Here is a 25,377-nt window from a genome sequence, read left to right as displayed (position 1 = left end):
CGGTTGGGTCAGGAGCCTAGCGCGGTAATTAGGGGGAATCTTCTGGAACTCTTCCACCACTCCAACAAAACGACTGACACTTGTGGCCGCAGCCCGCTTCCCACGGCCCCTCTAAGCCCGCGCCAAGTCATCGCGGACCCGCAGATTCCGTCACCCGTACCCGGCATCTTTAACCCTCCGCGGGGCGCCGGGCGGGCGGGCAGCGGGGCAGGTGGTGACGCAGCCTCCGCGGCTCCGCTCTGGGTGCAGCCGTCCTCCCGCAGATCTCCTCCCCAGCCTCGGAGGTCTTCAGGCCGAGCCCAGGTGACCGTCCTCCCAGGCTCCGCCCCGCCCCCTCCCGCACGGGCTCGCCGCGCCGCGCCGCCGCCGCACAAAGGCCAGCGGCCGCCTCACCGCGCGCAGGAATCCGGCCACGCGCGCCCCCGCCCCCCGCCCCGCCCCGCGGACGCAGCCCCGGCTGGCTCGCCGCCCCTTTGCGCTTCACGCCCCCGACGCGCAGGACGCCGAGGCGAGGCCCGCCTCCCGTCCAAGGAGCCACATCCGCGTCGTGCCACGCCGCCAGCTCCCCGCGGGGGGACTACTTCGCTCCCCGCCCCTCCGTCCCGCGCTACTTCCTGCCGCGGACGCGTCGGTGCGCGGCGCGCACGGCATGGCGGCGGCGGCGCGCGCCTGAGGAGCTGGGGGTACGCCGGCCCGGTCAGGCCTCGGCGCGGCCTACACGCTCCACTCGCTCGCTCGCTCGCTCCCGCCCGGCGCCCCGCCATGGCGGAGCCTTCGCCGGCCCGACGTCCGGTGCCTCTCATCGAGTCGGGTAAGGCACGGCCGCGCGTCCCCTGCCCGGTGCCGCGCAGCCGCCGCTGACCGTCCCTGTCTTCTCCCCGCAGAGCTGTACTTCCTCATCGCCCGCTACCTCTCAGCTGGCCCGTGTCGCCGAGCGGCGCAGGTGAGTGCCGGCTGGGCGGGCGAACACGGGCGAGCGAACCGGGGGCAGCGGGGCAGCTGACGGGGTCTGACCGCGCGTCTTCTCTGCCGCAGGTGCTGGTGCAGGAGCTGGAGCAGTACCAGGTCGGTCCGCCGCCCCCGCGTCCCCGTCCCCGTCCCCGCGTCCCGGTCCCGCCCGGCCTCCTGGCCGCGGTGGTCACCCGGACGCCTTTCGTGTCTCATTCCAGCTGTTGCCGAAGAGATTGGACTGGGAGGGCAACGAGCACAGCAGGAGCTACGAGGAATTGGTGAGCAGCTCCCGCGTCCTCCGCGCGCCCGCGCCCCCAGCCGGGTCTCTGCTCCCCTGCGGGCGCCGCGGTGCCGCGCCCGGGGGTGGTCCACGGTGGTCCGGCGTCCCGGGGCGCGCCGACGGGCCCGACCCCCGAGGGCTCGCGGTGGCGGGGTGGGGGGAGGATTTGGCAGAAAACGGTCCTGGGGGCGGTGCCGGGCGCAGGCGGGGGCGCCCCTGGCTCGCGACCGGGCTGGGGCTCCAGGTGCGGTCGCCAGCCACTCAGAGGGGCGCTCTCATCGCTCTCCGTTCCGATTTGTAACTCGAGCTCTCATTGGACTCTCCTTTTCTGCCCCGCCCAGACCTTCAGACCACTTGTTCCCTAGGAATAGAGAGTCCTTAGTCTCTCAAGGTGGAGAAATGGCCCCTTACTGTACCCCCTTCCTCTGTAGGATCGCACAAATTCTGCTTGGTGAATATGTCAGTGCGGCACCTCTGCTTCCTCGACCCGTGCACTGTATGTTGACTGCCTTTAGAAAGTTGGGGTTCACACTTGATCTTGCTGCATGTAACAGTTCAGTCTTTAAGTTGACATCCATCAGTCCGTGTTTTTTTTTTGAGACAGGGTGTCATTATGTATCTCTGGCTTGCCTTGAACTCGGGTAGGCCAGGCTGGCCTTGAATTCATTTCCTGCTTCTGAGAGCTCGGACTAAAGTTGTGTGTACCTGTCTTTTAACATTCCTGAGGAGTGGTAACGTGTGGGTTACATTTATTTTCCTTTGCCTTATTTTTCCTATGCTTGCTTAGAGGTTTTTGTATATAGTTGAGTTTTATCCAGGTAACAGAGGCTTTGGGGATTTGTTTATCGTTAAGGAAGCACAAATGTTGCAGGAGAGTATCTTCGACAACTTTAAGATAAAAGACTTGTTAACTCACACTGAGCATGTTGGTTACAGAAGGTGGAGATGAGAGTGCTGTTGATTTTTGGCTGTACAGCCCTGTTTGGCTTGGACTTGCAGTCCTGCTTCACTCATCCTCTGCTGGGTGGGGATTACTGGAGAGCTCACTGGCTTCACCTTGTGTCCAAGACCTGCAGTGAACAAAAAGTCAGCCAGGGCGTCTGTCATGCATGTGAGCAGTTAAGTCTCCACACCTTGATTTCCAGGGCTAAGGAGTTAACTAGATAATTAGAGGGCTCAGTAGCACAGGGCAAGAGGGCTAACGCAGCTCTTCTCAACCTGTGGACCCACCCTTTGGGGGGTTGCATATCAGATACCGACATTGCAGTTCATAACAGTAGTACATTACAGTTAAGTAGCAACGAGAATAACTATGGTTGGGGTCACCCCAGCATGAACTGCATGCAGGGCCACAGGGCCGCGGTGTTAGGAAGGCTGAGGACCATTGGTTGAGAGCCTCTGCCACTGTCCTTTCCTCAGCCAGGTGTTGGCTGTGACAGGTGCAATTGCTGAGTAAAACGGGATTGCTGGTTTGTTGTTTGTCTTTTGAGAGTTACTTTAAAGAAGCAAATGTTCAGGTGGGTATGATGACTTCTTATCTCTGAAACTACTTTGTTACCCCTAAGGATGAGTTTACTCTTGGGGACCCGAGTGGAGGTGGGAGAGAACCTACTTCCACAAGTGGGCCTCTGCCATCCACCCTCAAGCCATGGCACACAGTATAGGCATGCAATGCCCTTTTCTTTTTTCTTCTTTGGTTTTTTGACAGGGTTTCCTCTGTGTAGTTTGGTTTTTTTTTTTCCCTCCCCCTGACACCACCCACCTCTTTTTTTTTTAAATGTTTCTCTTTGTAGCCCTGTCTGTCCTAGAACTTGCTTTATAGACCAGGCTGGCCTCAGATTCAACATAGATCGCCTGCCTCTGCCTCCCAAGTGCTGGGATTAAAGGTGTGCGCCACTATGCCAAACCAAGCCTGTTTTCTTCTGTTTTAAATTTTAAAAGGTTTGTAGGATGGGTACGTGCTGGAATGTGAATCCAATGTGTCTCTTAGTGCTGTACCCACAGGTAGGGTTTAACCACACAGCTTTTCTACAGGACAGGAACCTGATTCTGATGTATAGCTTCAGGAAAGCTCAGCTTCTGGGTTTGCCAGCCGGGTTAGGCTTGGGTATACTTTGTAGCCATACCCCTTCCTATCTCTCTCCTGGGTCTAAGGAACATGTGGGTAGTTTGTTTCACAGTTTTACTTCTGTTAATGCAGAACACAGCCTTGGAAGAAAACCAGAGCTGTTGAGGATGCTGCTGTCCTACTGGGGGCGAGTTAGAGACACAGAGATAGGGTCCTCATGCTGTAAAGGTCTGAGACAACTGTCTTGTGTCATGCTGCTTGTCGTCACCTGGCTGGTCACTGCTAGCGTATCATCTCACCCTTTCCTTTCCCCTGGTGGTTGAGGACAGGGTGCAGGCCTGGGTTATGGAGGTGGAACTCACTGAGCCATCTACTGGCCCTGGAGTATTGTTATTGTTTTGGTGAGGATGTATGTGTAGCTTCTAGACTTCAAACACTCTCACTTTCTTTAGTATTTAGATGAGTTCTATTTGAAGCATACATAAAGTGGGAATTGTTCCCCACATATTCATAGATTGCAGTTTACCATTTGCTGCATTTCCATTTTCGTTTGAGGCATTGTATTCTAATTCCCATCAGTGAAATTTTCCCACAAGTGAATGGACTGCCGACCCAGGTGCCAGTTACCTGTTACCCAGTGATTAGTCAGAAGGTTGTGTTGGTTCTCACCCATTGAGTCTCCTGTGAGCCATTGTCCTCTGACCCCATTGAGATCCCTTTTAAGCACCTTCCATATAGTATTTCTAGTAACTGCTGGAGTTGTGTGTGTGGTAGGTAGTCGCTGGGGTACCCTGGCAGGTATGTGGTGGTCGGGGACAGCTTAGAGCTGGTTTTCTTCCAGGGTGGGTCCTGGTGCTTTGACTTGTTGAGCCATCTCTCCCCTCCCTGTAATTTATATTGTGTAAGTTACATTTGGTGTGTGTGTGGGGGGAAGGTATTTGAGTGGGTGAGGGCAATTTGGGGGGTGTTGTTCCACCATTGGGTCTCTGGGATTGAACTCGGTGTGTTACGGCTTCACAGTAGGCGTCTTTACTCACTGAGCTCTCTTGCCAGTCCTACCTGGAGTATTTTGAAGAAGATTCTACACATTTATGTGTATCTTAAGTTCTTACTGTTGTTTATGTTGAGACATTTCACCTAGTTCAGGCCAGCCTTGAATTCCTACTTTTGCCCTGATACGATAGGGTTACAGGGGTATGCCACCATACCTCGATAAAAAGACCATTTCTTTTCAAGGGGTACAGCCCAGTTTCAGCTTTTAGCACAGCGAAAATGGAACTTCCTGAGTGCCTGTATCACAGACTTCTGTGTGGATGTTTTCATCTGGTTCTCCAAATGCCTTCATAACATTTTTTGGCCAGGTCTCATGTAGCCCAGGCTATCTGGCCTTGCAATTCGTAGCTGAGGGATGACCTCTCTTCTTGATCTTGTTGCCCCCAACTTGTTGGGTTAACAACTGTAGCACAGTGCTTGGTTTGGGTTGTAATCTTAAAACATTTATTTTTTTAAATTAACTGACTGCAGCCCCTTTCCCCTCCAATTTTAAAACCTTTAAATAGTTAATTTCTGTACTGTTACTCTACTGAAGAGGGTGAGAGATTAGTCATCTGCCTTTATCACAGTATTTCTCATATTCCTCGATTAGAACCTCGGTGGTTCTAATCCTTTGATAAGAATCATTTGGTGGGATTTATACATTCTGGATGTCCACCGTGGGCACCAAGTCAGCCAAATTGGAATCTGTTATGGTGCACGTGGGCCCTAGAACTAGAAAGCATTCCCGTTGGTTCTAGTGCAGCTTTACAGTGCCGCCCTGCAGTTTACATTGTGCCTGTGCTGCTGCTTGTCTGACTTGTACTTAGGAGCAAGAGTGCTTTTTCCTATAAGGAACAGAGACTAGATTCCTGTCAGTGTTTAGCTCTTTATTAACAGGCCTGGGAAATCATAGAATTTAATCAGAATTTTCATGATCTGTAAGTAGTAAGTGAGAGGGAATAGAACTCTTGAGCTGAACTTGAGACTTCAGAATGGCTAAGTTTGTAAAGGTGTGGGGCTCATTGAGAAAAGGAATCGAGTCCGTCTTGCCCATTGGCAAAGGGGATTGGCTGGCCAATCTGAGCTATGTAGAGAGTGTCTTGGAACCAGTCAAAGCCGGGTGTGGGGAGGGTTTAGGAGGGGGTCTGTCTCCCTCCCTCTGCTGCAGATTAGATTGAGTGTTGAGTTACTTTTTTTGTGTATATGTATGCGTGTGTATATGCCACAGTGCAAATTCCGGTCAGAGACAATTTGTTGGAGTCAGTCTTCTTCCATGTGTGTTTCCAGCTCCGTTCTTGTTGAACAGTCTCATGGGCCTTGAACAAGATTTTTATATAAGGTAATATCGTATCTTCTTAACCAGTAAGAGGAAGCAGTTCATCCTTAGAGTGTACTGTCATTAGGAGATTGATTATCATCACAATTTTGAATGTCTGCATTTCTCACATGACTGATTCTACAAGGCAGTTCTGGCTGGTTTGCCAGTACTGAGATTAAAAGTGTATTGCCATGATGGGCTCATTGCAGGTTTTCTTAGACCTTAAATTAGAAATCTTTTATCTGTCTAGTAATTCTTTTTAAGAAAATAGATCTTTGGGTGATGGTTGAGTGGTTAAGAGAATTCGCTGCTTTTTAAATAGGACCTGGGTTCCATTCCCAGCACCTACAGAGCAATTCACAAGTCTTTATATCTCCAGTCTAGGGGATCCCATGCTGTGAGTTACTGGCAGTTATGATCCTGTACAGTGTGGGTGCTGGGAATCGGAACTCTGGTCTTTTGCAAGAGTATCATATGCTCTTAGCTGATGAACCATCTTTCCAGTCCTCTTACTACCTTTTTGTTTTATTCTTTGGCAGGTTAGTTCATTTCTGTCTCTGCGTTGCCTTTCTTTCCTTTACTCACCATCCTTTCCTTGTGTTTTCCTGTCTCACCTTCTTCCCTTCCTACAGCACAGAGTTGTGTTCTGTAGTCCTGGCTCATCTGGCGCTTTAGGTATAGACCAGACTTAGCCTTGAAACTTGGATTTGTGCCCCTTGTGTGTTGGCATTTTAGGTGTAGGCCACTTTGCTAGGCCAGCTTTGTTGTGTGTAACAGGTCTAATAATAATAATAAATAATAATAATAATAATAATAATAATAATAACAACTTACTCTAAAAGAAGCTGCTTTGAGATGTGCATGTAGGGGCTGGAGAGATGGCTTAGAATATTCAAGTACTTGCTGCTCTTCCAGAGGGTCTAGGTTAAATTCTCAACACCCACGTGGCAGCTCACAGCTGTCTGTAATTTCAGTTCCAGGGGATCTGATACCCTCAAACAGACATACATGCAAGCAAAACATCAATGTCCATAAAATATGAATAAATCTTTTTTAAAAAAGATGTGCACGTCCAGTCAGTACAGCTCTGGCTGTCCTGGAACATAGGGATCTGTCAACTTTGTCTCCTGAATGTTGAGATTAAAGTCCTCAGTATTTGTAAGGTTGCAGCTAGAAATGGCATCATTTTAATTAATTTACATTTGTACGGTCTTAAATGTTTATGAATGAATTATCTCAGTCAAGGAAGGGTGCCTGATTGGGTCACTAAACCATGGCTAGCAAGCTTCCTTAGTGCCTGGCGCTGAGACGGATGTGGCAGTGCTGAGTTGCCTGGACGTGGCCTTGCTGTGCTTCTTCCCGGGCTCACCTGCTCGCTGAGGTCTGTGTCTTCAGGAGAAAGGTCTCTTTGTTTGTTTCTTTGTGTATGATTTTTTTTTTGTCCTGTTGTGAATTTATGTGTTTTCTTTCTAATTTCTTTAGTTCTTAAGCAAAAGATACATTAGGATTTAAGTCTTACTGTTGAATAGACCTAATATTTTAAAATTAGAAAATGACCCTCATTTAGATGACACTTAAAAAAAAAAAGCCATTAAAAAGATCTATTTTCCTGTGTTTGAGTGCTTTGCCTGACTATCTTCTGTGTGTCTGTGTATCACATATGTTCCTGTTAACCCCTGGATGTCAGAAAAGGTCATGAAATTTTCTGGAACTGTTCCACATTTCTGTTCAGTTCCACAAACTGAACCCAAGTCCTCTGCAAGAGCAGCAAGAATGCTCTTAACATTCGGGTTATCTCTTCAGCCCCAAATGATGAGGTTCTGTAGCAGCTGAATATGAGTTTGTTTCTGTCCACCCCCTCCGCCTCGTGCTTTCCCACTGAGCCATAGCCCAGCTCACTCTTCTGGATCTTAGCATGGGCCATATGAATAGGATTATCTGCTTTGTTTTTTTTTTTTTTTTTTTTTTTCCATGTGGCAGCCTGGGAACTAAGATTTAGGTTATCCTAAGTACCATGTTTCCAAATGTGGCCACAGTTACATGATATTTTTATGGCAATAGAATAAAGTCATAAAGGCAATTCTCAAATACATGGGTGGAAACAGGTGGTTACAGTGAAATGGAGAGTCTTTGCAATACCTCCTGGTGTTAGCCTTTAGAGTGGTGGGGTGTGGCTGGAAGTAGTGCATACCTCTAATCCCAGCATTTGGGAAATAGGCAGGCAAGTCTCTGAGTTGGACCAGCCTGGTCCAGGATAGCCAGGGCTACACAGAAATCATGTCTCAAAAAGCCAAACAAAACAAAAAAACAAACCAAAATCCCTAAAGCAACAAGAAACACAGAAAGGTGGAGTCTGCTCAAGCATTCCAGAAAGGATTTTACTTAATACCATGAAGAACACATAGGTGAAGTCTAGTTAGGGGCTCAGAGACAGTGGAGACGTTTCCGTTTTGGACCTGTACCACTCCAGCTCTCCAAACAGGTTCTAAGTGGTCTGTCAGCCTTGTACTGTGTTAAATGTAGTGTGGTTATGTCTGGGGACTTCAGTTTGCACTGAGCTTTGTTGTAGAAAAGGGGACAGACAGATGGTCTGATGATTCACCCTAGTAAAAATATACTGTTTCCTCACGGGCTGGGCCTTTGTAGTTTGTAGTTGACTGTTCCTGGGTATTTCATCCTTCATTGCTGACTTTGCATGCTTTGACAGTAAGAGCAAGACTTCCTTCTAAAGACTTTAGGATTTGGGCATTTGTAACCTTTTAAAAGATTCTACATACATGAATGTATGTATGCACATACTTATTTATTTGGAGACAGGGTCTCACTTTGTAGCTTTACCTGTCCTGGAACTCATTATGTTGACCTGTCTGGCCTTGAACTTAGAGATCTGCCTTCCAAGTGCTAGGATTAAATGCACATGCCACCATATCTGACCTGTATGCATGTATGTAAATTAACTATTTTATTTATTTTTCACTGGGTAGTCCTAGCTGTCCTGCAACTTGCTCTGTAGACCAGGGTGGCCTCTGCTTCCTGAGTGCTAGGATTAAAAGTGTGCCACCACTTCCCAGCAAACACTATTTTATTTTTTTTTGTGTATATACACTTTTATTTGTGTATGTGCATCTCCTGACCACATGGGATCCAGGGATAGAGCTTGGGTATGAGGGTTGGGGGTGAGTACTCTTAACCTGCTGAGGCATCTTGCTGGCCCAGTTTATATTCTTTTTTTTTTTTTTTTAAAGATTACAAAAATGTTTAGATTTATGTATATGTGTGTTAACAACTGTGCACCACGGGTGCCCACAGAGGCCAGAAGAGGGCACTGGAGTCACGGGTGATTGTGAACCAGCATATGGTTGCTTGGAACCAAACTTGGGTCCTCTGCAAGACCCCCAAATGATCTTAACTGGTGAGCCACCTCTCTTAATTAGTCAAAGCAGGGACATTATGGTCAAAACATTAAAAACTTCATTTTATATTTAGATTTACTTGCTTTGAAATTAGGTTTGCTATGCAGACCAGGCTGGGGCCCTCAGATCTTCCTGCCGTAGCCTCAGTACTGGGGCTAAAAGTCGTGTGCCACTATACCCAGCTAGACTAACCATTGTATTATATGTATTCTGGTGGGTTTTGTTGTTGTTGTTGTTGTTTTGTATTTTGGTTTTTCAAGACAAGGTTTCTCTGTATAGTCCTGGCTGTCCTGGAACTCACTCTGTAGATCAGGCTGACCTCGAACTCAGAAATCTGCCTGCCTCTGCCTCCCAAGTACATGCGCCACCACCACCTTAAGGAGGTGTCAGATCAGGTGTGTGTGCATAGAAGCAGGCAGGTGCCTGCAGTCCCACCTTAGACAGCTGAGGATGAGTGTCTCAAATGGAGGAGGCCATAAGTAGTATAACCCTGTGTCAAAAACAAGCCAGGCGGTGGTGGTGCACGCCTTTAATCCCAGCACTCAGGAGGCAGAGGCAGGCGGATTTCTGAGTTTGAGGCCAGCCTGGTCTACAGAGTGAGTTCCAGGACAGCCAGGGCTACACAGAGAAACCCTGTCTCGAAAAACCAAAAATAAAAAAAAAAACCCCAAAAAACAAAAAAAACCTTGTGTCATTGAATATCATGGTGCTAATGAAGGAGCTTGGTTGTAGATTGCTTCCTGTTCATGTGTGATGCTCTGGGTTAAATCCTCAGAGCTGTAAGCAGCACCTCCCCACTCAGCAGTTAAAAACAATGAATTTATGAAATTCTTAGACAAATGGATGGATCTGGAGGGTATCATCTTGAGTGAGGTAACCCAATTGCAAAAGAACACACGTGATATGCACTCACTGATAAGTGGATATTAGCCCAGAAGCTCAGAATCCTTCTTAGAATGGGGAACAAAATACCCATGGAAGGAGTTACAGAGACAAAGTTTGGAGCAGAGACTGAAGGAATGACCATCCAGAGACTGCCCTACTTGGGGATTCATCCCATAAACAACCACCAAACCCAGACACTATGGCAGATGCCAACAAGAGCCTGCTGACAGGAGCCTGATATAGCTCTCTCCTGAGGGTCTTTGCCAGTGCTTGGCAAATACAGAAGTGGATGCTCACAGTCATCCATTGGACGGAGCACAATGTCCCCAAAGAAGGAGCTAGAGAAAGTACCCAAGGAGCTGAAGGGGTCTGAAGCCCCATAGAAGGAACATCAATATGAACTAACCACTTAGCCCTAGAGTCCTTGGAACTAAACCACCAATCAGAGAAAACTTGTGGTTCTAGCTGTATATGTAGCAGAGGATAGCCTAGTTGGTCATCAATGGGAGGAGAGGCCCTAGGTTCTATGAAGGTTCTATGCCTCAGTATAGGGGAATGCCAGGACTAGGAAAGGTGGTGGGTAGGGGAAGGGGATAGGGGATTTTGGGAGGGGAAACTAGGAAAGGAGATAACATTTGAAAGAAAATATCTCATTAAAAAAAAAAAAAAACCAGAAAAATAAAAAACAAACCCAAAAAACAGCACCTCCCCAAACAGGCAAATCAGCCTGCAGCCTCCTACTCAGACTCACAAATCCAGGACTGTAATCCACACCTGTGACTCCTGCATCCCCGCGGGAGGCTGAGGCTTAGGAAAGCATACAAATTCCAGGCCAGCCAGGGCCCAAAGTGAAACTGTCTTTAAAAAAAATGAGCTTGGTGTGGTGATGCACCTGCTTTTAAGTCCAGAGGCAGTTGGATCTCTGAGTTCAAGGCGCGCTTGCTCGCACCGCTCCCGCTCCCTCTCCCGCTCCCTCTATATATACATATATACATGCACATACATATATGTATGTATATATAATATATATGTAATATGTATACACATATATGTATGTATACACATGTATATACATATGTATATATGTACATACACACACACATACACATACAGCTTTATTTGAGATGCATTCATGTCGTTTAATGGGGGGTGTCTCCATAAGTTAAAGTGTTTTTTTTTTTGTTTTTCTTTTTTTGAGACAGGGTTTCTCTGTGTAGCCCTGACTGTAGACCAGGCTGGCCTCGAACTCAGAAATCCACCTGCCTCTGCCTCCCGAGTGCTGGGATTAAAGGCGTGTGCCACCACGCCTGGCTTTTGTTCTTGTGGCTTATCTTTATTGAAGTATAGTTAACATTCTCCCTAATGATTCTACTTAAGTGTTGACTTTGATAAAAGCAGAATGTTGTTACCACAGTGAAAACAGTGAAGAGTTCTGATATTCTCTGACTGCAGTTGGTGGTGTCTGTTCTATCATATCAGTATATTATTTGAGTTTTTTTTGTTCTTTGATATGTTAATGAATGTATATAATGTCCCAACTTCCCTAGATTTCCTCTCCCACATTTCTCTGACCACCTTGATCACCTCTTTCCTTCTTAGTGATCTTCTGAGTCTTAATTCATGGGTTTTCTACCTGTGGGTCTTGACCCCTTTGGAGGTTGCATAGCAAGTATTTACATTATGATTCATAACAGGAGCAAAATGATAGTTATGAAGTAACTGGCTATGTAGGTCAAGCTGATCTTGAACATGAGCTCTGCTCCTGAGTGTGATGATAGGTGTAAGCTCCTGAGTGTGATTATAGGTGTAAGCTGCTGTGCTTGGCCTAAGACTGACTTTTATTGCTAAGTATTGGTATTGTGTATTTACTTACTCATTTGTTACTAGAAATTGGTTTTTGCCTTAATTGAAAAGAAGCTTTTGTATTCATGTATGGCCTAGAGAGGTAGTTCAGTGGTTAGCAGCACTTGATGCTTTTGTGGAGGCCTGAAGGTGTGGTTCCCAGTGCCCACTTGATAACTCAAAATCATCCTTAACTCCAGTTCTAGAGAAAGCTCCCTCTTGGTCGGAAGGTATGCACATAATGCACCAGTGCAAGCAAAACAGTTAAACACAGATATCTTAAACATTGTGAACCTTAACGGGCCTACTTTGATGAGTGTGTGTTTTACATACTATCAGATACCTGGGAGTGGAGTGGCCGCACTCTTTTCAAAAGCTCTAGTATCTTATGTACTCATTTGAAGTTTCTCCCTGTTCCTTTTCTCAGTTTTGTTTTGCCTCTGCTCTTTGAGATAGAGTCTGATAGCTCAGAGTGATCTTGAACTTACTATGTAGTTGAGTATGGAACTGAACTTCAGCCTGTTCCTCTCAAGTGCTAGGATTGCAAGTGTCTGACTAGTTTTTGTTTCTGGCCAGTCTTTAATGCCAGCTAGGCCAGTCTACTTGATGAGAGCAGTGGCTCCTAGTGGCTTGGCTTGGCTCGGTGCTTTGCTCTTCCTGTGTGCTTTTGCACATCCATTGGCCACCTGGATCACCTTCTTTTGGTGATGTCTGCACAATTGGATCTTTAGAGGTGAGTGCTGGGGTAGTATTTGGATAGTGTGTTGAGTACTGCTGCCGACTCTGGCCCGAGCCCTTTTCATCTGCTCTAGATATAAGTTCCTAATCAAATGGGTACTCTGCAGTATTTCTCTTGGTCTATCATGTTGTGATTTTCTTAGCAGTGTGAAAGTTTGAAGTCCAGAAGAACAGTAACTTACTCAGTGATGAGTTCAGACATGCATACGATGATTATATCTGCCATGTACATTTTGTTATGATAGGTCTAATATTTTCCTTTGTACGTAGTCAGTGTTGGTACTTGGCAGGCCCATGTGCATTCCCACAGATGCAACCACAACAGAAAGCATACATAAAAGTTTTTGTTCCAGTGCCATTTATTGGGAGACATTATCTGCACTGTCTCAAGTTTGCACCTTTGTCAGAAATGAGTGCTTTAGAAACATGTCAGTCTCTTTCTGTGTGCGTACAGTTCCTACCATGGATTCGACTGTCTTCTAACACTGTCTGGTTATGGTACTGCACCTCTGCAACAAGTCTTGAAGTGGAATATTGTTTGCCCCTTTTCAAAGTTGGTGTGCCTTTTCTATGTCATTTGCATTTAAGTTTTAGAATAAAGTCATGCCCAGGTGTGCATATTTAATCCTAGCGCTTGGGAGGCAGAGGCTGGAAGAGCCGGGGCCATACAGAGAAACCGTGTCTCAAAGACCAAAGCAGCAGCAACAACAATTGTCAATTTCTGTAGAGAGAAAATTTGAAATTTTGATTAGACTTTAGACAGCTTACTTTTAAAGTTTTTTAATTTTTCTCACTATGTTTTATAGTTTTCAGTGTGATTTTTCACATTTTAACTGGCTATCCTAGATAAAAAAATGTTTGAGTCCTGTTGTATGCAGTGTTATTAAAACTTACCTCTTCAACCAGGTCTTGTCCAATAAACATGTGGCTCCCGACCACCTACTACAGATATGCCAGCGTATCGGTCCGATGCTGGATAAGGAGGTTCCGCCCAGTATCTCAAGAGTCACGTCTTTGCTTGGTGCAGGAAGGCAATCTTTGCTACGAACAGCAAAAGGTACCTTAATTTGAAGAAGTGTTGTGCTTTGTATTAGGAGCTTATGTTATAATTGTGAAGCTATGTAAGCACTGTGGAAGGTTTGCAATGCCATGGACTATACATTCTCTGCCATTAGTGTAGATCTTTGAATTTTATCATGTGCTTCGTGGGTCCTCCATTTCAAAAACTTATAAAGACGTAGATGTTAAGCTGAAAAGCTTGAATTTAAGATGTGCTTGAGGTTTTATCAATGTGAGTTTTTAGTTTTTTCCATTTTGTAGCTCACTCATAATTACAATGGATGTAATTGTATGTGTCTAATAAACTCTTTAAATACTAGATTATTTCTTTTGATATTTAGATTCTGAAAGTCCTTTGTCATAATAAGGAGTGATTTTTTTTTTTAAAAAAAATACAGTAGCAGCTTGAAAAACATGCACCAAAAATGTAAACTTGCATGATTTCTTTTCTTTTTTTACTTTAAAAAAATTTTTTTTTTATTTTTTGCTAAGTTATGTGCTAGTGAAATGTTTGGAACTGCTATACTTTTTCTGTTAGCTTCATATAACTGACTTAGACTAAGTACCTATGTGTGATATGCTGTATGTATGTATACATGTGTCTAAACTGCTAATGGGCACGTGTGTTGGTTCTGATGTTAGCATACTTCAATTCCATCATGATTGTTTCTGTTATGAGCTGTTGCTGACATGATGCTACCTCTTAGATGCTCCAGTAGTACAAAGCCTGACTGAGAAAGAGCACCCTGCTTGGTTTCCTGCCAGACCAGCCTGCCGGCCTTAGTTGTTTCTTAGTGCCTGATAGCCTTGCCTCATTGGCTCTAATCAGGAAACTGTCTCTGTTTACTTTGTAATCAATCTGTAGTCAGTTGTTTCACTGTAGTTGTTTGGGTAGTGCATTTCCTTTCTCCTGTGTCAAGCTAAAGCTCAGAGTTGTTCTGTGATGAGACCTGCCTGTGTGAGAACTGTCAGAAGAGACTTCAGCGAGGCCCTGTTTCTGCTCGTATTTTGTGCTAGTGCCAGAGGACGCCTTCCTTCTATTCATGTGAAACACGGCATGCCTGTCAGTTAGGGGCACCTGAGCTCCGCTCAGTGGAGGTTTAGCACGATGCCTCTCCCTTGTTTCAAAGTTGTGAAGCGGGAGTGGAGCCCAGGGTCTGTGTGTTGGCCTCTGTTCTTCTGTGACCTCCAGTGGGGCAGGTACTTTCCTTAGTGTGGTTCCTTTAGATCCAGTGGGGATGCAGCTTTAGACGGCTCACACAAGCCCTGTGTATGCTCTTCTCTGAAGAGTTGCCTTCACCCTAAAGTGGGAAACTATTTAACTTGAACTGGTTAATTCTCTCTAATGAGCTGAAGGCAAGCCAACAGATTTCAAAAGGAATGAGTCAAGTCAAAGATTTTTAGACACATCAAAATATCTTCTTAAAATTCTCCATTTTTGAACACTGGGTCAGTTGTGATAAGACTGCTCATTTTTAATGTTGTATGGTATTTTGCATTGAAAAATAAAGTTAACTCGGTATTACAGTCCCTATAAGCAAGCAATCATTTACATGGATCTCTTTAAAGGTCTTGGAACCTGTGAGCCTCAGTTACCTCATTTGTAATTAGCAGAAACACCTACCTCACAGGGTTGTTGTGAGGACTCCATGAGCTGATGTATGTGGAAAGCACTTGGTGGATTGTAAAGTGCTGTGCTGTGTTACTGCTGTATCTGAGATGTTTTAAGTTTCCCCCTCAGAAATAGTATAATAAACCTTCCAGGCTTTTCTGTTGTAAATTAGTATACTAGTTGGTAAAACTTGAATAAAGAGTTTATTAAATATACGTAAGTATTCTATAAAATCTTTTTTTGGGTTAACTTTCAAGATTTTATGTGTATCTAAAATTCATTTTAAAGACTGCAGGCACACAGTGTGGAAGGGCTCTGCCTTTGCTGCTCTTCACAGAGGAAGACCTCCTGAAATGCCCGTGAATTATGGCCCCCCACCGAGTCTTGGTGAGTGAGGTTGGCCTATGAGGTACCCAAAACTGTTTGTTGAATTATCCTGAAGACTTATACATGCTGTGGAAGGGCTGGTAGAATGCTACTGCAGTAGGGATACATACCAAATGTCAGTTTCTTGTCGACCTAAGATAATTAAAAGTAACTGAAAAAGACCGTAATGGTTCTGTCACTACAGTAGAATTAGCACGGAGAGTCCTTTGCTTCTCAAGTAGATGTGCTTACCCTCCAGAAATTGTTTGGGGGATCTTTTTAGTTTCTACATGTCGGCCCCTTAACCATGTTGTTGTTTTTATTTCCTAGTGGAGATACACCGAGGAAAGCAGCTCACAGGGTGTTCCACTTTTAGCACAGCGTTCCCAGGAACTATGTACCAGCATATAAAGATGCACAGGAGGATTCTCGGACATCTGTCTGCTGTGTACTGTGTAGCATTTGATAGGACAGGACATAGAATCTTTACTGTGAGTTAACTTCTTAACCTCATTTGGTTCCCCCCTGGAGTGCTGTAGCCTCCTTCCTCAGGGATCTCGGGTGCATCTGAGAGCACGTGGGGAGGTCTGCTGCAGGGCCTGATGTCTTGTGGTTTCAATAAGTATTTCAGGTGACCGAGGGACATAGTCAGGTCTGGGCTGCTTTGAGAATGGTGGTTCCTCCACCATTGAATCTTGGATAGCTGATGGGGAGGTGACAGCAAGTTTGAGGGCTGCTGGATCTACCCATTGTCAAAATAACTGCGGAGCTGTCTCTCCAGCTCTGTTGGGATATATACTCTGTTTTCAAATAAGAGAAATTACATAACTAAACATTTTTCTTCTTGCCTATTTGAGACTTAAGGAGTTAAGTTACACCAAGATTAATCTTAAGTATATCAATAAAAGATTCCCCCCCCCCCAACAGACTTCTTAGCTCATTAGTGATGACTTAGAGTTACATAGATTAATCACTGATTTAGGAAAACAGATTCATTAAAACAACCTTTCTGTGTTCAAATACTTATTTGAAAACTGTAGTGTGTGACATTTCCAGTGTTTTTAGGAGAAAAAAAAATTTTTTTAAGTGAACCAAAACCATACTTGTGTTAAACGATGAGTTCTGTCTGATTTGGGGATTGCAAATTTGAGACTCTTGTTCACTTATTTGAAACGAGGGTGCTTTCCCCACTGCTGTGTGTAGTCTGGTCCCAGGAGTCTAGCTAGATGTGTCAAACTGTTGATTTTGTAGCTTAGTGAGCTGACTTGTTCCTATAGCTGGTATTGGGAACCAGAGCTTAGGGTGGAACCCCCTGGGACCCCCACTGCATTCTTGAAAGGGAACTTGGTGAAAATAAACTATGGAAGAATCTGATCCATTGACAGGTTTTTGCTTGAAAAATAGTCTCTATCTCATGTATGTTCTGATGATCGTCGTATTTCAGTGTTTGGCTAGAAGGGAAGGGGCTAATAGTGGGGTCCCTATTTGAGTTTAATGGATGCTGTGTTAACATTTGTATTGGGGTATTGCTTTTTCTTAGGGTTCAGATGATTGTTTGGTAAAGATTTGGTCAACACATAATGGCCGCTTGTTGTCTACGTTAAGAGGCCATTCTGCAGAGATTTCAGACATGGCTGTAAACTACGAGAACACACTGATTGCTGCAGGAAGCTGTGATAAGATCATTAGGGTGTGGTGCTTGAGGACTTGCGCCCCAGTTGCTGTGCTGCAAGGACACACGGGGTCAATTACATCTTTGCAGGTAACCTGTAGCCTAGTGATGCTAAAACCTAACTTTTGGAATTGAGAAGTAGTATATAATGTGATTGTATGGAGTTTTAAAAACTTGGATATGTTTGTTTGTTTGTTTGTTTATTTAATCTTTTTTTTGTTGTTGTTGTTTTTTTTTGTTTTTTTGAGACAGGGTTTCTCTGTATAACCCTAGCTGTCCTAGAACTCACTCTGTAGACCAAGCTGGCCTCAAACTCAGAAATCCGCCTGCCTCTGCCTCCCAAGTTCTGGGATTAAAGGCGTGCGCCACCACTGCCTGGCTGTTTTTGTTTTGTTTTTTTTTTTTAAATACGCCAGATTTTATCACCCGTCTGGTCTACTCTCTGACTGTGGATATATGTTTTTTAAAATTTATTTTTATTTTATGGGTGTTTTGCTCATATCTATGTCTGTGCATCATTGTGTGTGCAATGCCCATGGAGGCTAGAAACAGCCCTATGCGTGCTGAGAATTGAACCCACATCTTCTGTAAGAGTAGTGAGTCAGTGAGCGCTCTTGACCCCTGAGCCACCTCTAGCTCTGGTGATTTTTTCCCCACAAATTATGGAATAACAACACATAAGGAGGTGGGGCTTTCTGGGTGACTGCGCCAGTGGGTGAATTAGATGAGAGCCTGTTACAAACTGGCAATGTTACAATTCTGTTTAAAACTTGTGGAATTGAGTTGATTAAATTAATTTTAAAAATCTTCCTATAAGTGGGAAGTAGTTTTCAACATAAAAATGTGGAAAAACATAGTGGGTCCCTGTGTCCTGTCAGCTGGCCAGCCTTCCAGACCATTTCAGGTTGTATCTAAAGCAAATTCTGCCAGTGTAGAGTTCTTTTGTAACTGTTTCAGTTTGAAAATTCTAAAGCATAATTGTTTTAAAAACAACCTACTTGGTAAGGTTAAAATTGGCAGTTGTCATGCAAATAGAGTAATTTTATTTAGTTTGAATTGCAAATAAAACAACTTACATATTTTTCCGATTGCTCATTGTAGAATTGAAAGACACTCAAGTCCCCACTCCTCACTGCCAGCTCTTCCTGTTGGTGGGACCTGGGTGACTCAGCTGTGGTCTGGTGGATGTTGTGGTGGCATCCTGGGTTGCGTCCCGCTTTGCTCTGTGTTTCTTGTAACTCAGTTTCTCTGACAGAGCAGTGGTACTCTGGTATTCATGAATTGACCTTTAGGATCTAGGTGTTCTGGAACCCAGAGATGGCACCTGCCTCTACCTCTCAAGTGCTGTGTTTTAAGGGATGCACCACCACCACCACCACACCCAGCCTTGGACTGTTGTTTTTAGTCACATTTATTAGGTTGATTTACACCGGGAGCTGATTGGTGAGGCTTTTGATGGCATGTTGCTGCCTTTGATTGGATTTGGTGTAAAGTACAGAGTTGGTCCCATTTTCTTTCGTGTGCAGCTTTGATTTGCTAAGCTTGGAGTGCAGTGTGAGGATTATGTTTTAATATGCTTGTGGCAGGCCTTGAGAACTCTTGGTTATAGCACTGCTGTTGAATGAAGAGTATCAAATTGAGATGCCAACTCTCCTGTTAGGAGGCACAGCATATCTGATATCTTATGTTAGAATCCATTGATTACCACCTTGCAAACATTGGCTCAGTAGGACTTACCTTAGAATTGCTAGAAACACCGCACAGAGATTAAAAAAACTGAGGCTTTATAATGATCTGCATTGGTCAAGATGTAATAAATAACAGAGTACAGAAGAGAACTTGTATTAAAATGTTTATTGAGTGTCGGATATGGATTCATGGGTTAAAGGTGGGTAAGGATAGGCCTCTGCTGTGCAGGGTCCTGGTAAGATAAGAGCAACTCTGTCACAGTCAGAAGAGTTTCATCCTGGAAGTGAGGGCTCCAGAAATAAATCTGCCTTTGCAGAAACCAGAGCCCGCTTCAAATAGTCTGTTCTCCTGGATCAGTAATCGCCAATCTGGTGCAGGCTAAAAGCATAAGTTGCTTTATTTAGAGACAAGCAAACATAAGGCATAAAGAAGGAGCATTAGAGAAAAGTGCAAGTAAATATTAACTGCAGTTGATCCATAACTGATTTAAGAGCTCTGTGGCTGAAGCTCTGTGTAGTGGCATAGATAGGCCTTTAGTGCCAGTAGGATGGTTGTGAGTTCAAAGCCAGCCGGGGCTATATAGCAAGATCTTGCTTCCTGAAAAACAGGACCCCAACCCTCAAAAGAAATGCAATAGATGAGTTTAGAAGAAGAATATGGATACAACAAGAAATTGGAGAAAGAATTAGTGAGTTGAAAGGTCAGAAGAGAGAAGAGACCACATAAGAGGTAGGTTTTGCAGCCGGGCTGTGGTGGCGCATGCCTTTAATCCCAGCACTCGGGAGGCAGAGGCAGGCAGATTTCTGAGTTTGAGACCAGCCTGGTCTACAGAGTGAGTTCCAGGACAGCCAGGGCTATACAGAGAAACCCAGTTTTGAAAAACCAAGAGAGAGAGAGAGAGAGGGAGAGAGAGAGAGAGAGAGGGGAGAGGGGAGAGGGGAGAGAGGAGAGAGGTTTTGCTCATGTAGACACTCTGTAATTGAAATTTCTTCAGTGAAGTATGGAATGAAGCAAACATGTTAGAAGGATATGGACTGTGTGTATGCACGTACGCATACATAGACACACACACTTAACGCGTTAGAAAGTACAGATTGGATGTGGACTGTGCACACACACAGTTAACACATTTTAAAGTGCATATTGAGTGGGTGTAGTGGGCAATGCTTGGTGAGCCCAGTGTTCCAGAGGCTGACACAGGAGGATCACTGTAAGAAACCTTTGTGGGCTACATAGTGACATAAGAGCTAGCCAAGGATGCAAAGTAGTGAGATCCTGTTGCAGCAGCTCCAGCAGTGTTGGTTGGAGCAGTTGCAGCAGCTGCAGAGCTGTTAGAAACCAATGTGTCAGTCCAGGCAGGATTAGCAAAGCTGTAGTAGAGGGAAATGGGGCAGCAGACTGTGTACCTGGAGGGTTGGTGCAGAACCCCTGTGATGTAAGAGCATTTTTCTAGACACTGCACTGTTAGTATTCTTTATTTTATTGGGCCCAGAACCTAGGAAGCCTTCTGTCCTGTGTTCTCTCTCCTCTGCCCAGTTCCAAGTTCTCTCTCTTAGTTTGTCTTTGAGATGGGAATTTCTCTCTATCTATATCTTGCTCGTCTTGAACTCACAGAGACCCACCTGCCTCTGCAGTGCTGGGGATTAAAGATGTATGCCACCATTGCCCAGCTAGCTAGTTGGTGAGCACACTGTGTACCTGCCAAATACAGATGTCTTTCTTATTCTGATGTTTCTGTAGAACTTGGTGTTTTCTTTAGCTCTGTTTATTCTGTAAGGTCTGTAAGTCACTGATGTTTTTTGGAATGTGCTCTTTTGTGTCTTTTGGAATGTTTTTTGGAATGTTGCCACCTCCCATTCCACAGGTTGCTTCCTTCCAGATCTAAAGATGTTACCTTTGTCTTGTACTTGGGTCTAATTTAGGTTTTTCCATTTGTCATTACGCCCATGTACTTTTCCTGGACGAGGGTCTGGTTTTTCCACTGAATAGTATGAGAAGTTGAAGCTCAGGTCTGGCATGCTTCTAGTATCCTAAAACTGGATCTTGACCATATCAGATCAAGACACGGCTTGTGGTTCTTGTTAAATTATATTGAAAGTTCATCAGAACTACATGTGAGTTAACTGGTGCTCCGAGAGTTCTCACTGATGTCACCTGCAGCTTGAATTTGTACTTTACTTTCTTAGCATGTTGGTTTACGTGAGCTTGAGGCAACTGCTAAGTTGTAAACTGAGGAGAAACTCTGGAAGATGATTCATACGTGTTTCTGACTTTCAGTTTAGCCCAATGGCCAAAGGACCTCAGCGGTACATGGTTTCTACTGGTGCTGATGGCACTGTTTGCTTTTGGCAGTGGGATTTAGAGTCCTTGAAATTCAGGTGAGTGATCTGTATGTGGTGGTTTCTCCTCTATAACGTAATGATGGGACAGTCAAATGTTTTTCTCCTGAGTTTGTTACTGCATGTGCTTTCATTACCTTCACTGTGACAGAGAAGCTTAAAGGACTTAATAGCTCACTGTTGTGTAAGAAAATTCAAGTAATAGATGTGGATTTAAAACCGAGAAATGGAGAGTTAAATGTGGAATCAGAAATTCAGACAGTAAGACGGTATTCAAGAACCTTGGCTGCTGGAGAGTAGTGACTGCAGGCTGCCAGTGAGTACTTAGTACCTTGTATAGTGACTGCCGGCTGCCAGTGAGTACTCACTCAGTGCCTAGTGTAGTGACTAATGGTCTTGAGGAACTAAAATGCTTATTTATTTATTTATTTTTTGAGACAGGGTTTCTCTGTATAGCCCTGCCTGTCCTGGAACTCACTTTGTAGACCAGGCTGGCCTCAAACTCAGAAATCTGCCTGCCTCTGCCTCCCGAGTGCTGGGATTAAAGGCATGCGCGCTCTATATATATCTGTATATAAATATAAATATAAATATAAATATATATATATATATATATATATACATATATATATACATATACATACATACATACATACATACATATACACACACACATACATACATACACATACATACACACACACATCTATCTGCCGGGCAGTGTTGTATGTGTGTATATACACACACACACACATTTTTTCAAGATGGTCTCACTACATAACTGGCTGACCTAAAATTTGCTATGCAGATCAGGCTGACCTCTAACTCACAGGAATGCACTTGCCCCTCTGGGATTAAAAGTTTGTCACATTGGGGCAGAAATTTATGAGTATGTCTTGAATTAAATTGGGAGATTTTATATATATTTGTTTTTGTTACCATGTTGGTGAACAAATCTTGATTATACACACGTAGCAAATGTTTTACTTGAATTTATAATGTACCCCAGCCTCCAACTTTTCAGTATTTTTGATGAAAATTAAAGATTGATACTGAGATGTATTTTGTCATACATGAGAAGGAGCTAGACTCTAAAACCCTTACATTGACAAGGCATTCTCACAGAAGCATGTTGACATGGCCCACTTGGCTCTGTTACATTTATGTGGTGTTTGTGACTAAACTCATTTGTCTAAGGCAAGCAAGCAGCCTACTAGTTGAGTTAGATCTCTAGCACAAGAAGCTGTTAATAATGCTAGTATGTTAGGCCTGAAGCAAGAGTTGGGCCAATGATATGGCTCTTGGTGAAAGCTCCTGCTCTGGAAACCAGATGACTGAGTTCTGCCCTGTCGTGGTGGAGAACATGACATTTCTGAAAGTGGCCCTCACCCCTGTGAGTGTGTCATGGCAAGTGTGCACTCCGTCATCATAGAAAAGCCTCCAGTGCTCTAATTAAGTGTGTTATCATGTATTCTAAAGGCATATCATCTTCTTTTAAAGTCCACGACCCCTGAAGTTCACGGAAAAGCCAAGGCCTGGTGTTCAGATGCTGTGTTCTTCATTTAGCGTTGGTAAGATCATACTTGATGCTTGCTTTTTCCTTAGTTTAATATAGCATTTACTTGATCAGAAAGGTAGCTGATGACTTCTGTTCTTCTTTTTTTTTTTAAATTATTTTATTAGATATTTTCTTCATTTACATTTCAAATGCTATCCCGAATGTCCCCTATACCCTCCCCCTGCCCTGCTCCCCTGCCCACCCACTCCCACTTCTTGGCCCTGGCATTCCCCTCTATGGGGCATATAAGACCAAGGGGCCTCTCTTCTCAATAATGGCTGAGTACACCATCTTCTGCTACATATGCAGATAGAGACACGAGCTCAGGGGGTACTGGTTAGTTCATATTGTCGTTCCTCCTATATGGTTGCAGACCCCTTCAGCTCCTTGGGTACTTTCTCTAGCTCCTCGGGTACTTTCTCTAGCTCCTCCATTGGGGGGCCCCGTGTTCCATCCAATAGCTGACTGTGAGACTTCTGTTCTTCATATTACTAGCTGTAACCTACAATGGCCATTTTATTTTTTTCTGTACTTAATGTATATTTTCATGTAGATTTTTAAGTACTGGGTATAAGGAAACAAAGACAAACTTCAGACTTTAGAGGTAGGCTTGCCAAAGGAGGTGATGTGAAGCCACCCCACTCCCTTTCTTATCTAACAGTACTCAGTCATTGATAATCAAGGAAGCTCATAAGCCATTCTGATGTCATGTGTCTGTGTTTAGGACATTGTTTCTTACATTTTGTCTACCTTCAGATTTGTTTATATTTAACACAGAATCTTGGTAAAATTATAACTTTTAAACTTTTCTTGTCCAGTGGGCTTGTTTGACAAATTTTATAGACTAGTGTCCTCAGGAAGTGACCCTGTCACGCACAGGTGAGCTCTACACGGAAGCGTCTGCTCAGAAGCCAGGGTCTGCTTGTGCCTGGTCTTCAGGCACTGATGGATGCTCAGTGTGGTGCTGCCTCGTCTTGCTCAGTAGAGCTGTGAGAGAGAGAGATAGGGAGTGTTCCTAGTAGGGTTAACTTCACCAAAGCCAAAGAGTTCAGTTTTATAAACTTATCTAATGAGCTGAAGGATGGAATTGTAGAGATGACCCTAATTTCCAGTAAGAGAACTTTCTATTACATGTATGTAATTATGTTTTGTTAGTGTATTTCTTGCAAGCTCTGTATTTAAACCTTAACATTTTTATTTCAGGTGGTATGTTTTTAGCTACAGGTAGTACTGATCATGTAATCAGAATGTATTTTTTGGGATTTGACGCACCTGAAAAAATCGCCGAGCTTGAAAGCCACACTGTAAGCATTTCTTTTTAAAATTCTGTAAATAGTTAATAATTCTTTTACTTTTAAGCTCAGTTTTGTTAATTTAACTGGGTGGTTGTTTCTCAACAGATTACTTTTATTTATTTTAAAGATTTATTTATCTATTTATTATATGTAAGTACACTGTAGCTGTCTTCAGACACTCCAGAAGAGGGTGTCAGATCTTGTTACACCGATGGTTATGAGTCACCATGTGGTTGCTGGGATTTGAACTCCGGACCTTCAGAAGAGCAGTCAGGTGCTCTTACCCACTGAGCCATCTTACCAGCCCCCTACTTTTATTTTAAATAACATTTTTCCCTTGGGTTCTCTGAGACAGTATCTGGTCTTCCTTTGTTGTGTCAAACTCACTATTATCCTGTCTTAGCCTATTGAATTGATCATAGCTGTATGCTGTTCTGCCTTACTTACTTACCTTCTCTTTAAAAATGATGTGTGTGTGTATGTGGGGTGGGTTTGTGTGTGTGTGTGTGTGTGTGGTCTGTCACGTGGGTGGTACACCTGTGTGTGGGGTCTGTGGGGTGGGTGCTGCACGTGAGTCTGTGAGTGTATTTATTTGTATGTGTGTCTGTGGTGTGGATGGTATGGTGGGTGTGGGTCTGTGGGGTGGGTGGGGTGTGGTCCTCTTGGGTGCTCGTGTCAAAGGAGGCCAGGGGAAGGAGGGTATTAGACCCCCTGGAGCTGGACTCCCAGGCATTTGCAAGCCTGTTCCCTGTGGGTGGACTCTCCCTAAGAACAGTGTGTGCTCTTAACTGAGGAGCTGTTCTGCCAGCTCTACCCTACTTGTAGAGACAAATGATGACAGTTTGAGTTCACCCCTGACTGTCTGTCTATGTAGTCTGTCTTTCTTTCTCTTTCACTCTATCTATATCTTCTGTGAAAATTTTGTACATGTTTTGTACATGTTTGTACATTTTTGGCTGGGCAGTGGTGGTGCACGCCTTTAATCTCAGCACTTGGGGGGGAGGCAGAGGCAGGGGGATGTCTGAGTTCTAGGCCAGTTTGGTTTGCAGAATGAGTTCCAGGACAGTCAGGGCTACACAATAGAAACCCTGTCTGAAAAACCAAAAAAAAAAAAATAATAATTTTTTTTTTTCTGGACCTCTTATCTCCTGCAGATCATAGCCCAGTCTTTTACTTTATATATTAATCCAGTCTTTTTTATTTTATATATTAATCCAGTCTTTTACTTTATATATTAATCCAGTCTTTTATTTTATA

General features: G+C 44.2%; 1 protein-coding gene across 4 annotated transcripts in view; it reads left to right on the top strand.

Annotated features, from left to right (window-relative positions):
- Positions 1-479: 479 nt before the first annotated feature.
- Positions 480-25,377, top strand: part of Brwd1 (bromodomain and WD repeat domain containing 1) — an 81,225-nt gene continuing 56,327 nt past the window's right edge. For 3 of the 4 annotated variants that reach the window (XM_021209809.1, XM_029544588.1, XM_021209810.1), the window contains exons 1-11: positions 480-811; positions 885-943; positions 1,036-1,065; positions 1,170-1,229; positions 13,437-13,587; positions 15,490-15,588; positions 15,898-16,058; positions 17,108-17,329; positions 21,206-21,306; positions 22,768-22,838; positions 24,029-24,129. In XM_021209809.1, the coding sequence (XP_021065468.1) occupies positions 763-811; positions 885-943; positions 1,036-1,065; positions 1,170-1,229; positions 13,437-13,587; positions 15,490-15,588; positions 15,898-16,058; positions 17,108-17,329; positions 21,206-21,306; positions 22,768-22,838; positions 24,029-24,129 (1,104 nt within the window). In that variant the 5' untranslated portion in view covers positions 480-762. Of the gene's footprint in view, positions 812-884; positions 944-1,035; positions 1,066-1,169; positions 1,230-13,436; positions 13,588-15,489; positions 15,589-15,897; positions 16,059-17,107; positions 17,330-21,205; positions 21,307-22,746; positions 22,839-24,028; positions 24,130-25,377 lie in introns of those variants that run through there. The other variant, XM_029544589.1, reaches the window with a different exon arrangement.

This window comes from Mus pahari, chromosome 12, assembly GCF_900095145.1.
Source record: "Mus pahari chromosome 12, PAHARI_EIJ_v1.1, whole genome shotgun sequence".
Taxonomy (NCBI): Eukaryota; Metazoa; Chordata; class Mammalia; order Rodentia; family Muridae; genus Mus; species Mus pahari.
This window is presented reverse-complemented; position numbering and strand designations above follow the sequence as displayed.